Here is a 14,642-nt window from a genome sequence, read left to right on the forward strand (position 1 = left end):
CCAATACCCCTCCTGCACTTCTCACATGACCTCTGAAGTATGATGTTTTTACATGTGGTTTGCATTTTAATTTGCTTGCCTTTGTAATGTCAGTGGTAAGGAGCCTTAAGTGGCTATTTTGAGTAATAAATAGAATTACTTCAGGATATTGCACTAATGCTGTTTATTGAGTGCTGAATTCTGTTGCTGTGATAGTATTGAAAGAGTTCAAACTGAAGTTTCAGGTTTGTTTTTGATACCATGATATTGTCAGTGCAAGGTCACACTGTTTCCTGCTAAAGCCTTCCCCCACCTTCATGTACTGAGGTCACTGCAATATGATCAGCTAAGAGAAAACAAAGCAAATCCCTTGTCTATGGTTGCTGAGCAACAGAATAGATGCTACTGCAAACTAACAAAAATGAAGAAAAAGATATATGGGTGAAAAACTGTAGATACCTGCAGAAAATTGACACTTGTTTCTGAGGCTAACAACATCCCCTGTTAAATAATGTTTCTGTACTTTAGATGCTAGTATTCCTAGCTTTCTTCAAATTTTGTTATAGCTTAGAAAACACAGCTACAACATACTGTTAAAAGTTGTAGTATGGCAAATATGGTAAATTTATTGACATTTAAAAAGGACATATATATCAATAATATATCTGACAAGTCTCACCGCTGAACTATTGCTTACAACTGTAAATGTCATGATATATTTTCTTATTTTAAAAACATCTATATATTACCAACATAAGTACAACTTTTTCAGTGACTTAATTCTATAACGCTGTTGTCTGAGCAGGGCACATCATATACCAAATTAAAAGCATTAGGGCCCGAGTCATTAAGGAAAGTTAGGCAAAAAAAGAAGTAAATGTTCTCCGGGACAAACAATGCAAGGGGTGCAAATTAGTTTATTATTTTGCACATAAAGAAAATACTGGCGGTTTTTCATTTAGCACACAAATACTACATAGCTTTATTTTTACACTGAAATGTAAACTTGATCTAGGACATGCCCTACCCCAACTATAAATCTGCCCCCACATTTTAAATTTACATCTCCCTCCAATGCAACATTGTTTGCCCAGGCTCAAAGTTACTCCTTTTTTATGTTTTGTTCTCCTTAATGACTCTAGCCCTTAGCTACTTAATAACTCAGGCCCTTAGTCTTTAGATTTGCAGAAAAATATTGGCGTTGATATTGGTTGCATTGTTTCGGAGTTATTTCGCGAAATGTCCGCTTGATGTTTACAACTGTAAAATTTGACAGTTGGCAATACACCTGTGCACCCACTTGTTGCATTCGTTGCCTCTGGTTGCTTTGGAAACTGTAACAATTAGTGAACTATAGGGTGAACTTGAACATGTGACCTGCTGGGAGGTCTGGAAACAGTGACCGTTATTTGCAGCCAAATAAATTAATGTGTCCTACGGGACCTCAATCACGGACTGCTGTGTTATTTCATTATTCACTTATCCTTAGTTTGTTTACAACAAACATGCCAAAAGTCCACCCTAGAGGACATCGACTAGGAGGGACCATTACAGGTCGCCCAGAGAGTACAGTTCAAAGATCTTACAATCAAGAATATTATCATCACAAGCAACATTTAACAAACAACTGATACACCACTTGCATTGGACATGACATATTTATAATATAGCTATTTATTCATTATACTCTTAACATTTCTACATGTAATGTAGTGTATAAATAAAGTTCATGAATTCTGTTAATAAAATAATTTAGTCATTACATTACATTTAATTTAAGGCGGAAAATATACATTAACAAGTAGTAAGATATTTCAAACAACATATGTTGAAATATGTGATGGTGGGGTTAAAATGTGTTATACACCATATACTGTACCCCTTAGCTGCAACGCTGTCTATCAGCCAAGGAGTATAAGCAATAGCATATATTGAAGTTAGAAAGAAGTCACTCAGAAAGAGAACCATTGTAAACATAATCTGATTCACAATGGCACAGTAAATAACAGTAGCCGGACTCTAAGAATGCATTAAAATACTGTACCTAGGTGATGACAAAAGTCTGTTCAGAATGATATTTAAAGGCACTCTGACCTCAACATTTACTTTGCTTAATTGTGCATAACACAGTACAATACACTAAATATATATATATATATATATATATATATATATATATATATATATATATCTATATCTATATCATCCCACTGTGCAGGCTATAGGCGAACCTGTTGTATCTGGTTATGTTCGGTTATACTTTCATGAGACATGGGCATGTTCATGATGTTGTTAACATCTGCCTCCAACAATGTTTTAACCACACATTACCACTAGCCCATGCCCTAGCTATAGTATTGGCTGCTGATCTTGGCTCTAAGGCCAAAAGCTACATGATTGGCCAGTGTGTGGCTAACTTTAAATGAAAAGGGCGGCACTCTAAAGCAATAATGCAATTATGAGACAGAGAAAAGGAATGTCAGTCTGCTGAAAGGAGTGTTCAAAGAGTAAATTTAGCAGCCAAATTAATAAGAATGACATAAGGATCTATATCATATTCTACTAAATTAGGTCTTAAGTCCACAGGCAGAGTGCTATTATATAGTCTGAGAGAAGTTGTAAGTTCCATAATAATTCACAATAAATTGTGTTATTTCTTATAATACACAAGTTTTCCTTATAAACACTGAATTAATGACATCAGAACTCAGCATTTATACAATATTACATACATTTATTTGCAGTTTATTAGCATCACTTATGTATTATAAGCATATTATCCACATTCATCTTTAAATATTTTTATTAGATAAATATGGAGAAAAATAAAAATGTAAGAAAATGAAAGGAAAATGTAAAAAATAAATAAATAGGGATAGGTACTCTTAATCTTTTAAAACATTCTTTGAAAGTTCTACCTCACTTTCATCAACTAGTATGGTATTTGGATGGTAGGTGCAGAAAGACTCTTCCTTACGCCAGGTACACACAGGGCCGGATTAAGGGAATGGAGGCCCCTGGGCTAAGGGGGCCTCCATTCCCCCGTGAGGGCCCCCCCGGTGAGCCGAGCCGCGCCGCCCGCCCCCCCCGGCACTTACTTCCTTCTCCGGCGCGCTGTGCGCTCTTTACTGAGGAGATCTCGTGAGAGTGAGACTCACGAGATCTCCTCAGTAAGGAGACTACAGCGCGCCGGGGAAGGACCACAGTGAAAGTGCTCAGCAGCACTGATCGCGTCGGGGGCGCCTCCGACCGATCAATACTGCTGCTGAGCACTTTCAAGGGCCCCCTGGATGCCAGAGGCCCCTGGGCTGTAGCCCAGTTAGCCCTATGGTTAATCCGGCCCTGGGTACACACTGGCATATGATCTGCTTTTTAATGCATATTAAAAAACAAGTAAAAATGCATATAAAATGCATTGTGTTTAATGTACATTTAGATATGGTATTAGAGGTTAATTTTCAACTACACTGAATGCATTTGATGCATTGAAAAGAACAGGACAGAAATTAAAGTTGCTCAATCAATTTTTAGGGTCATAGCAGGTGCTTGAAAGGATGTGGAGAAAGGATAAAATAGAGAAAAATGTCCCAGCAACACTGTTGTGAACCAGTAAAAGAGCTGCTATTCTACTTGTACATAAAAATGCAGAAATCTTAGATACACACAGGGGTCGGGGCAGGTAGCTTAGCATGCATTTGCAAATGTGTGCAACTGAGAATTCTGAAATTTTACGTTCAAGTAAAAATGCAGCACTTTTACTGGATCAAAGCAGTGTGGCAAAGGGATTGTATTTTTCCTCACTGAAAAGAAAGAAGAGACTTCAAAATAATACACTACAATTTAAATGCATGTAAAAAATGCAAATATGTATAACCTCATTTGGTACAATGATTTTAATTTTCACATCTGTTTACATACACTTAACTTGCATTAAAAATGTGTATTAAATGCATTATTTTAATGCCAGCGGACATGTAGTTTTAAGAACTTGGCCAGGAAGATTGTTTAGAATGCTGCAACATTCTGAAGCAATAATACACTTTCAAATAATGATACTGTCCAAATGCTTTATGTTGCACTATAACAAGAAAATCAGGCTGATGTGACAGAGGAACGGAGTTCATTTATTTAATAAAATAGTACTTTTTATCATATATATTTATTTATATAGAGCCAGCAAACTCTGCAATGCTTTACAATTGAGCTACCCATTGAATTTAATGTAATGCAGACTAGACATTAAGCACTTCAGAACACGGTTCTGCGGTTTCCAGATTAAAGAGCAATGGCGTTTTAATATACCCATCTGGTATCTACTATATAAATGCCTAGTGGCGTGTGGAAAAAATAAAACCAAGCTGCAGCGCCACCTGCTGGGCAGAGTTATACACTGACCTATATATTTCTTGAAGGAGAAGTGACAGTTGGGAGAGGTTGGTGGTTGCCGGGGGTGACAGTGGGGAGTTTTTAACACCTTAAGTAGCTTGATGAAGGATGTGGCGATGAAGATGAAGGATGAGGTGATGGAGAAAAATGATGAGGTGGTGACATGTGGACAAAACCACGTTAAAAAAGGGCGCTTGCGTCGGGAAGTAACGCTGTTCCCCTGAGGAGGCCTGGGCTAGGCCCAAATGCATGACAAGAACCTATTTAACACCTTAAGTAGCTTGATTTGACTAGAATGCATGAGTATCATGCACGGGTTAACTTGTTCTATATATGTATATAAACCTATATAGACACTTTAATTTTTGGTTTGAATTTTTTAAGAAGTAAAAACATTTTTATGTCAGCATGGAAGAACATGGTTTTAAGACTCCTATAATATTTGTCTAATGTATGCCACAATATCAATTTATAGGAAACACCTATTTTAAAGCAAACTTAGAGTCAGGCCTTTACTGGAAAGTTAATTTGTAATCATTCATGTCGTAGCATCCAATAAAGTTGCAATTTTCAAACTGGTTAGAAATGTTTTAAAAAGAATACACAGTGAGCAGTCAGCACACAGATCCATCTAGAAAAAAAATACTGATCAAGCAAAGTAAAGGAACTGGTCAACAGGAAGAAAAAGGAGGTAGGACATACTGTAGAGTTTGATGGAAAATCCTTTGCACTTGAGAGCACCTTAGCTGAAATAATCACTCTCTCCAGAGATTATGGTACTGGTGTTGGTATATGTGTGACTTTTACAGCTACCACTGTACAAAAAAATTCTGCCTCATCTATGAGTAGCCCTGGTTTGACAGGTCTTGTTGGACACTTATCCCAGTATTGGACAAAAGTAACTGTACTCCAGAAGACATTTAAAGGCATTGGCAATCCCTTTACATCTACTCTGGGAAGACTGGGTGAAAAAGCAAGCACAGAGAGATTATAAAATGATTACTGTTAATTTCATAATTTTCTTGAGATACTCTGTGGCAGCTTTACACAAATGGGTTAACTCCCTAGTCCAGAAGGTATACAGTGTAGTTCCTCCTCCCCCTAGTGTGTTTAAGAAACTTCCAAAGCTGTCCCTGAAAAACAACACGGGTGGGAAATTTGGAGTGCCATGGACTATTTCAAGGAAATATACTTAACGGTAATAATTCTGTAATTTACTTTTCAATTCCATGGCAGCCTTAAACAAATGGGATGTACCCAAGAAATGCATGAACAGCAGCGATGAGCTTTAAAGTAAACCAACAATGCCAGTGCAAAGAAAATTTTATTGAATTTGAAGAATTTTCCTTCAGAAATGAACATCAGCAGAGATGGTGACATTGACATCTACAAAATATTTCTGGTAAAGGTGTGAAGAGATGACCACTCCGCTGCTTTGTTGAGATCATCCACTAAGGCCTGAGCCTTGCATGCTTGGAAGGTATCCACCACCTTTGTAGAATACGACCTTTGGATCTCCAGTACCTCACATCTGTTCCCCTTGTAAGTCTGTACAATGACATCACAAATTCATTTTGCAAGAATATGTTTGGTTAGAGGACACCTTTCACCAGGTACTACAGGAGGGAAAAATTCTAATCAGTCTTTCTGAATTTCTTCGTTTTGGTGGGGGTAGACTGAAATTGCTCTAACAAGATCTAGGGCAGGGGTGTCCAACCTTTTAGCTTCCCTGGGCCACATTGGAAGACGACGAGTTGGTTTGGGCCGCACATAAGATACACTAACAATAACGATAGCTGATCATCCAAAAAACCATAGAAAACATAGTTAACATATATATATATGAGAAAAAAAGTGATATATATATATATATATATATATATATATAATTACCTTTCAATTGCCCTGTTCAAAAAATCCTCTCTAGTTATTATACTATAATCAATTTTTGTTTTGTTTCGATGCAATATCAATAAAGTTCATTTAAGCCAGGCATTGTATATCAGGGTGCCCTGACCAGGCCTGCGGTACCTGACATGTACATCACTGTGACCCCAAATTGTGACCTGTTTTGCTAATTACACCACTATGCTAGTTAAGGGATAACAACTTATAATGGGCCAAAGAGAATAATATATAATGCCCCATTAGTATTACAAGTAGAAGTATGTAGCAGGGAGATAAGGTCCATGATGCTCCAGGACCAGGTGACTTTTATTCACTGGTCATCGTCCCTTGAAATAATAAAAAAAATCCCCCCTTAACTTACCTTTTAATCGGCTTGTTCTCCTGTCCTCTTCTCTTCTCCAATTCTGTCCTGCTGATTGTTCTTCTCGCGCGGGTGACTCTTCTGTGCTGCGCTCCGCAATGGATGTTGGGCGTGATGACATCACGCCCGACATTCACTGCGAGCACCGCACGGAGGAGGAGACAAGGGAGGGAGCCGGAGTACCAGCTGACGTGACCGCAAGGTAAGTATTTTCTTTTTTTTTTTTTTTGCTGGATTTTTTTTCCCATTTACAGGCGTGCTGGGCAACCCTGATCTAGGGTATGAAATCACTCTTTGTTTTCGTTAGTTGGTTTTGGGCAGAGAAAAAAGAATGATCTCCTGATTCATATGAAAGTTGGAAACTGCCATAGATTATTAAGTAGGATTCATTTGCAGCAGCCACACTTTGTGGGTATAAATGTTCAGAAAAGGTTCCATACATCATAAGGCATGCAATTGCCCACTCAGTAGCAGATATGATTGTTACCAGAAACAACACTTTCAGTGTGAGCCTCTGAAGGGAGGACATATTCTTGTGCAGTTGGTAAATGTTCTTTTGTTTTCAAAGTCTTAGAGGGAACGGTGGTTAGGATGTTCAGAATACTACTTGAGGTCCCAAAGTGCCATGAAAGACTTCATACGAGGATGAATTATTTTTATTGCTTGAAAAAAAAAAAGAAAAAACAAGGTCATCAGATGCTAGTCTTTGTCTAAGCACACCAAGCACAGACACTTGAACACACAGGTTAGTGAGCGCAAGGACCTTATTGAAGCCATCTTGACGAAAATAAAAAAATGGGATTGCTGACAGAAGCAGGCTCAATAAGTTTGGTTTTGCAACATAGGATAAATATCTTCCAAATCATATATTAAATACTGGAAGAACTTACCTTGAAGAAACACATCAGTTACCTCATCAGAGTGTCTTTGCATCTCAGCAGTGACCACTCAATGTCCACACCATCAAAGAGAGAGCATAAAGATTTGGATGAAGAATTGGTCCCTGGCGCAGAAGATCTGATCAGAGTGGTAGGGTCAAGGCTGTTCCAGGAATATTACCCAAGCTACTGCAAAGCATGATAATTGGCAAGGCAAGAGCAGGAGGACTGCTATGACCTTAGCTGCTTCTTTCCTGATCTTCTGTAAAATGCGGGAAATGAGAGAGAAAGGATTCCCCAACATGGGATTTCATGAACCCTTCAGCCCGAATGTCCCTTTCACAGATGGTTTTGGCTGAGAGAATCTGATACACTGTTGCCCTTGCCTGTCACATGAAGTGTAGACAAGGGTATCAGATTGTCTTCTGACCATGGCATGACTGCCAACTAATTCAACATTAAGGTCCTACTTTTCGTACAGCCTTGCCGATTTAGGAAACCAACTACGGTCCAGTTGTAGGAAAAGATCCTGAAATGTTTAGGCCTTAAAAAAAGATTGAAAGTGCCGAATCATAAGCCACACTGCCCTCATCTACACAATGTTTGCATGCACGATGGCTTAGTGGTTAGAACTTCTGCCTCACAGAACTGGGGTCACAAGTTTGATTGCTGACCATGGGCTTATCTGTGTGGAGTTTGTATGGTCACCCTGTGTTTGTGTGGGTTTTCTCTGGGTGCTCCACTTTCCTCTCACACTCCAAAAACTTACTGGTAGGTTATTTGTCTGCTATCAAATTGACCTAAGTCTCTCTTGGTCTGTGTGTGTATATATTAGGGAAATTAGACTGCAAGCTCCAATGGAGCAGGGACTGATGTGAGCGAATTCTCTGTACAGAGCGGTGAAATTACTGGTGCTATATAAATAGCTGCTGCTGCAGGGGTCTCTCTCTCTGAGCCACATGCCAAGCACCACTTCTGCAAGCAGATGAGCACCCAACCTATGGAGCTGGAATCTGTTGTAAGCACAATCCATTAAGGTTCTGAGAGATACACCCAGTGATTATGATACGATCTAGAAAAGCCGACCTGTGATCCTACTGAGTGAGCAGAGACAGTTGGAGGTCCTGCATATGCCACCTTGCCTGTAAAAGAATGCCTATGGTGGAGGAGAACACGCCCAAGATAGGCCCATACTGATGTCAGCTGCTGGGACTGAAGTTGATATACCAGATGCTAAATGTTGACTAGCTTTTGCTCTGGCAAAGACACTATGATTTTTGATGTACTTCAAAAAAAACTGCAACTATGGAAAGACACAAGGTGAATATAAATCAAGGATGGTTCAGAAACACACAGATGATTTTTTCTACTAGGAAATGCTTGAAACAGAATACAATGGCCCTCTGGGCTGAAGGAACAGGAGGTATTACTTATGTTTATAGCATTTTGCAGACCCTTTCGTAATGTTTTAAGTTCTACTGAGGAGGACAGAGACCTGGATTTGACAAAAATATTTCCTCTGGGTACCAAGTGGAAATCAATATTGCAACCCTTGTTGATGTCATCTCAAATCCAACAATTGTGAGGGATAAGTGTCCAGACATCTTTATAATTTGAAAACCAGATAGCTCTCCTGGTTACTGCAGCTTTAGTCATACTCCTGGCGTAAAGAGGGATTACATTTAGTGATACTGCACATAGGAACTCAATCCCTTTCCTCGTGATGTCAATGTTTAACAGTAAATATGGTCTACATATCTTTCCTTCACATACTTATACAGGTTATCAAGCCATACTGCATCATGGAAACTGAGGCAACAGCCATACCAAACTTGAGAAAAGACCTGAGGAAATGTGAAGTTTCTAGAAGCAGCTTTTCATTTTCCTATCCATAGGATCTTTCAACAGGTCTCTATATTCCCATTGGTCCTGGCCGAGAGACTGGTTATGGTGACATCTATTTTAGGCACTGACCACCAGTTAAAAGCCTTGTCATACAGTGGTCAAGTTTCTGGAGAGAACGCTGATGCCTATCCAGCTGCTCCCATTCCTTAATAACAAGATCTTTAACAACTTGGTGCACTTGAAACACTACCTTTCAACTGATGATCCTCAAAAAGGAAATCCTGGAGAGATGAAGGAAGTGCTGTGTCTTCAATCCTCTCTATTACTATGTTTAAAAAGGCTATCCACCACATCATTGTTAAACGACCTGGGATCTTCTGTTATTTCCATAGACTTACTACCAGAAGACCATTCAGGACCCACAAGCAGAAGGATCCGGGTGCACATTAACCAGATCCACACTCATCTGTGATCTGTTTATTTCTTCAGATCATGTATGGCACAAAAATCTTCCTTAGTGACTAAAGTGTCCTGTATCGATCTCATCATCTATGAAATTATTTCTGTATTATGTTTGGGGGTTGAGCTGTGGCTATTTTGGGCTTAGGAATACAGACTGCACAGAAGACTCCTTATCAGACAAAAGCTTTTCATAAACTCCACAAATGTTGTGATGAGACTGTCTTCTTTTCTTTCCTCAACCCATGCTGCATTAGGCCTCTCGGCCTGGTCTATTCATTCTGTGATCTGGTAATGAAATCATGCACGTGCCAGTGCTGCACATGGAAGTCAGCACGAGGGCCACAACAAGTAGGAAACCCAAGAAGCCAGGCCCTAGTTGTAGCAACTAGCATCCCCTCTAAGAAAAGTTAAGTTCCCATAGAAAACAAACACTCACTACACTGCATCTACAGAAATACTGCTGACTTGGCTGAGAGACAGGTAAAAGACACCAGGTCGAGGAGAAGTTACACTATACAGCTTCCAGAGATGCTGTTTCCCTTTTTTAGTCTCAACTTAGCTGACTAGGGAGTTAACCCATTTACATAAGGCTGCCATGGAATTGAAAAGGAAAAAGTACTTGTGTTTGATGAACAGATTTATTAATGCAAGAATCAGTACATAACATTTATCTGGGAGGTGATAATGTATATTACATTCCTGTTTGATACAAACAAGGATGAAGACGACATATTCTTTGTGTTTATTATTCATATGTCCAAGCCATTCCTTCACCAAATAGTAATTTTGTTATTTAAAGAGATTGCCCATTTTTGATTATCCCCCTCATTATATTGTCACCTCATGTAGCAATTGGGGCGAAGAGGGTTTCCTCCCTTCATGTAGATGTATAGTTACTTAAGGTAGGAAGTAGGAGTCCATTAATAGCACAGGAGGACTCAATGTCTGATACAATAGATAAGACTACTAAAGTTTCATTCTGGTCTACTTAGCAGGACTGGGCAGACTACCAACAAATGGATGTAGGTTACGCTACATAACTTGCCTTATGTTATTGCTGATATCTATATATTAATAAGTGTCAGCAAGCAATTATTGAAAATAAAAATCATACATTTATCTTTGGGATAAAATAGAACAGTGCTCAGTTGGCAATTGGCAGAGAATTTGTCAAGCGAAAATTTTGAAATAATTGATACTTCAGATGGATGAAAGAAACAGTAATTATTCCCCTGTGGATGTATATGACAAACTACATTACATGCATCCTTTTCTTTATTTATCATGATATAGTTATCACAGTGTTGTGCGTGTCTGGCTAAAGATAGACTTCCCCATTGAATATGAATGAATTCTAGAGAGACATGTGATGTGCGGAATACTCTCAAGTTAAAGGGGTCCCACTATCACAATCCCCATGCAAAGACATAACTAGAGGAGAGAGAGAGAGAGAGAGAGAGAGAAACATACCCATTTGGACCGGTCACTAGGCTATTAAAATTGAAAACAAAATGATAAAGTGAATGTTACATTGATTTCTCCATAGAACATTTCAGGATCAGACATCAATTCTAACAGTCATTTCGAAGCAACAATTCTATGTCACATTTTGTGGCTGTAGGTTCACACGGGCAATTCTGAACAGAGTAACTTCCAGAGAAAGTAACAGAGTGGTGCTATCAACATGATTTTTAAACAGGTTTTATAAAATAAATACAACTGAACTTTGCTTAATATTTTATTATAATATAATGCATCATTTTCAATATTTGATTGCTTCGCAAAATATTTTTTAAAGATTGTTTGTTATTTTAAGTTTGTTTACTGTAGGCATTGATCATCCAAACGCATTACAGGGAAAGACAGTGAGTAACAATTTTCACATTTGAAAAGAAATAAAAGAAAACATAAGAAAGGTATGTGGACTAACATCATTCTAAAAGAATGCTGAGAACAAAAATAAAGCAACAAAAACATGGTAACATAGAATTAAGAACCCACAATGAAAATAGGATAATCAATACTATATAGATTTTAGAAAGGTAGAGCATATAGAGCGAAATATGGAGTGGAGAAAAGATTGGAAAAAAGATTGGCTGGATTATTCTTATTGGTCCCTTTTACTGTAATGTTGTTGCTTAAACCAATTAAAAGAGTTGAGCGAGGAAGTACATGTCAACTTTCCAAAAATACCCCCAAAATAGAGTGTTCTATCTTATAATAAAAGTATTAAATCACCAGAACAGGGAAACAGCCATGTTAGCCATCTTAATATTGTATTTTATTTCAGAAAATTCTCTACTTATGCGTTTATGGTTTACAAACCATAGAATTGTAATCATATTGGGAAATCAGATAATTATATAACTACTGCACACTAGACATTGCAGAACTGCATACTTCCATTAATTTGCCTACCAAGATTTGATTCAATAATAAAGTAAAGTACATATATTTTAACTATCATGAATGCTTGGGATTAAAATGTGTTCCACATTCTGGCCAATCCTGCCAATCAGACAGAGTGCTGGGTGTCAGGATCAATATTCAATTTGTTCAAAGTGGATGAACTATGCCTGTCTATATATATATATATATATGATGTATACATATAGAACAAAGAGAGTAGGCGCTTGATATATTATATATAATTATTGGCACAAAATAAAATCTGTTAATATAAAATAACACTGATGGTAATCAACATATACAATAATGTTCCCGCAAGATGAGGACCTCGGTTGTAACATATAGCAAGTAACATATATTCTCTGAATAGCACTACTAGTGTAGAAAAAATCAGCCTGTGTCCACAAGAGATGTTATAATAAATTCACACATTATTGTGACTATTGGAACAACTACAGAAAGCTAAGTTATATCCATTACGGCTAATAGCCGGGACTCATCCAAAATTTATTAGAGATCTGGAATTCATCCTGTTTTACGGGCTGGAGTAACAAGTGCTTTCTGATTTGAGAAACCACTCTCCGCGATTGTGGTAATATATAGCACTATTTGTGAGCACAGTGATACAATTACAACATCGTCTGTGAACACGGGTTGATTCATTCTTTATTAACAACACTATTCAGAGAATACATGTTATTTGCTCCACAGGCTGGAACTGGAAACGTTTCTGATTTGAGAACCTTTTTTCTGTGATAGTGGAAATTACTACCACCACATGTGAGCACGGTGAATTTATTATAACATCTCTTGTGTTCAGAGGCTTGATTTTTCTACACTAGTAGTGCTATTCAGAGAATATATGTTACTTGCTATATGTTACAACTGAGGTCCTCATCTTGCGGGAACATCCTTGTATATGTTGATTACCATCAGTGTTATTTTATATTAACAGATTTTATTTTGTGCCAATAAATTATATATAATATATCAAGCGCCTACTTTCTTTGTTCTTTTGGCAAAGTGTCTGGATCTCTTCTGGTATCACAGGAGCCTTTAGTGCGGTTTGAAGTTGGCCAACATGCTCAAACATAATCTGATCAATCAGCATATACACACTGCAGCATCAGTCTAATTGCAATATCGCAGCACTTGTTGTAGATACCATCAGATTGTTCCAAATAAGGATTTTTTCCATATTTTGAACACTATGCCTATAATGTAAGACATAGAAATGACCCATGTTGTGCTGTTCTGACTTTAAAATTGTAAGTTTAGCAGTCCTCCCCTTAGTGGTTTTTGGAAATACAGGCCAAATAATTCAAATGTCTCATTAGAGACACTTGAATTATTTTAACCAGTTCAAAATTCAATCAAATTTAACCAGTATGTTCCAGGGTCTCTACTATTTTATATTTGTTTTTTTGAGAATTTTTTGAATAATTAGTTTCTAGGCAAGAGGTTCCATATCTTCTTAAACATGGACAATAAAGCAAGAAAAAAAAAAATCACACTGTAATAAAATACAGCCAGTATACTGTAGTAAAGCAATTTACTCTAAAAGAAAAAATATATCTAGCCAGTGTAACTAATAGGCAAATAAAAGGACAACTATAATTAACATATATTGCAGAAATGGAAATTGGAGCCGTACTAGAGCATGAAGATGGAATCATAAGTGGCCTAGACTTTCAGAAAATCCCTGGTTCTTGTCACTGAAAACTTGTAATTCAAAATGTGTATTATTCTAGAAATAAGACACTTGGATGAACAAGGTTATTAGGATTGTATAACTGTTACTTCATGTGACACACAGAACATAGCAAATGCTGAAATTACAGAGTGGGAAATGTCATGTGGATTTTCCATTTTGGAGCTCTACCATACAGACATTTACAGATGTGTCTGTAATAAAGGAACTCGTTCATGTTAATGCAGATTCATGATGTGCATGGCATCAGAAACTATATGGAATTCTCTTTTTTTACAACCATTCAGTGCTTCTCCAGTTACACTATAAATGTCCAGCCAGGCGACTATAAGAAATTAGTAAAGAAGACACATACAGGAAGTTTAATGACACAGATACTGTGTCCTCAACACATCCTATCGGCTTAAGTGTAAATCTAGGGGAAATTTCCAAAAAAATCCCTAATTCTTGGTTTGGCTGCTCTTGAAAGGATGAGAGAAAATTATAATTTGATAGCTGTTCTGCAGTTCTAGCTTTGACAGCTGGTGAAAAAAAACTATGTAAATGCATTTGCACTTCAACTAAGCATAGAAAATTATTTAAAAAAGTACACAAAAATAAAAAAAAATTGTACAACAGTCCAGATTAATATCCTTTTATGAACTCTCCAAGATCCAATTCACTACACTTTGTCTATTCAAATGGAAACAATCTTTGGTCAAGC

The 14,642-nt window shown here is 37.5% G+C and overlaps 1 protein-coding gene across 1 annotated transcript in view; it reads right to left on the reverse strand.

Annotated features, from left to right (window-relative positions):
• Positions 1-14,642, reverse strand: part of RYR3 (ryanodine receptor 3) — a 467,844-nt gene that overhangs the window by 312,413 nt on the left and 140,789 nt on the right. The window contains exon 4 of the mRNA XM_075193561.1: positions 11,290-11,310. Within this exon, the coding sequence (XP_075049662.1) occupies positions 11,290-11,310 (21 nt within the window). The remainder of the gene's footprint in view (positions 1-11,289; positions 11,311-14,642) is intronic.

The sequence above is a fragment of the Mixophyes fleayi genome, chromosome 12 (assembly GCF_038048845.1).
Source record: "Mixophyes fleayi isolate aMixFle1 chromosome 12, aMixFle1.hap1, whole genome shotgun sequence".
NCBI classification, from domain to species: domain Eukaryota; kingdom Metazoa; phylum Chordata; class Amphibia; order Anura; family Limnodynastidae; genus Mixophyes; species Mixophyes fleayi.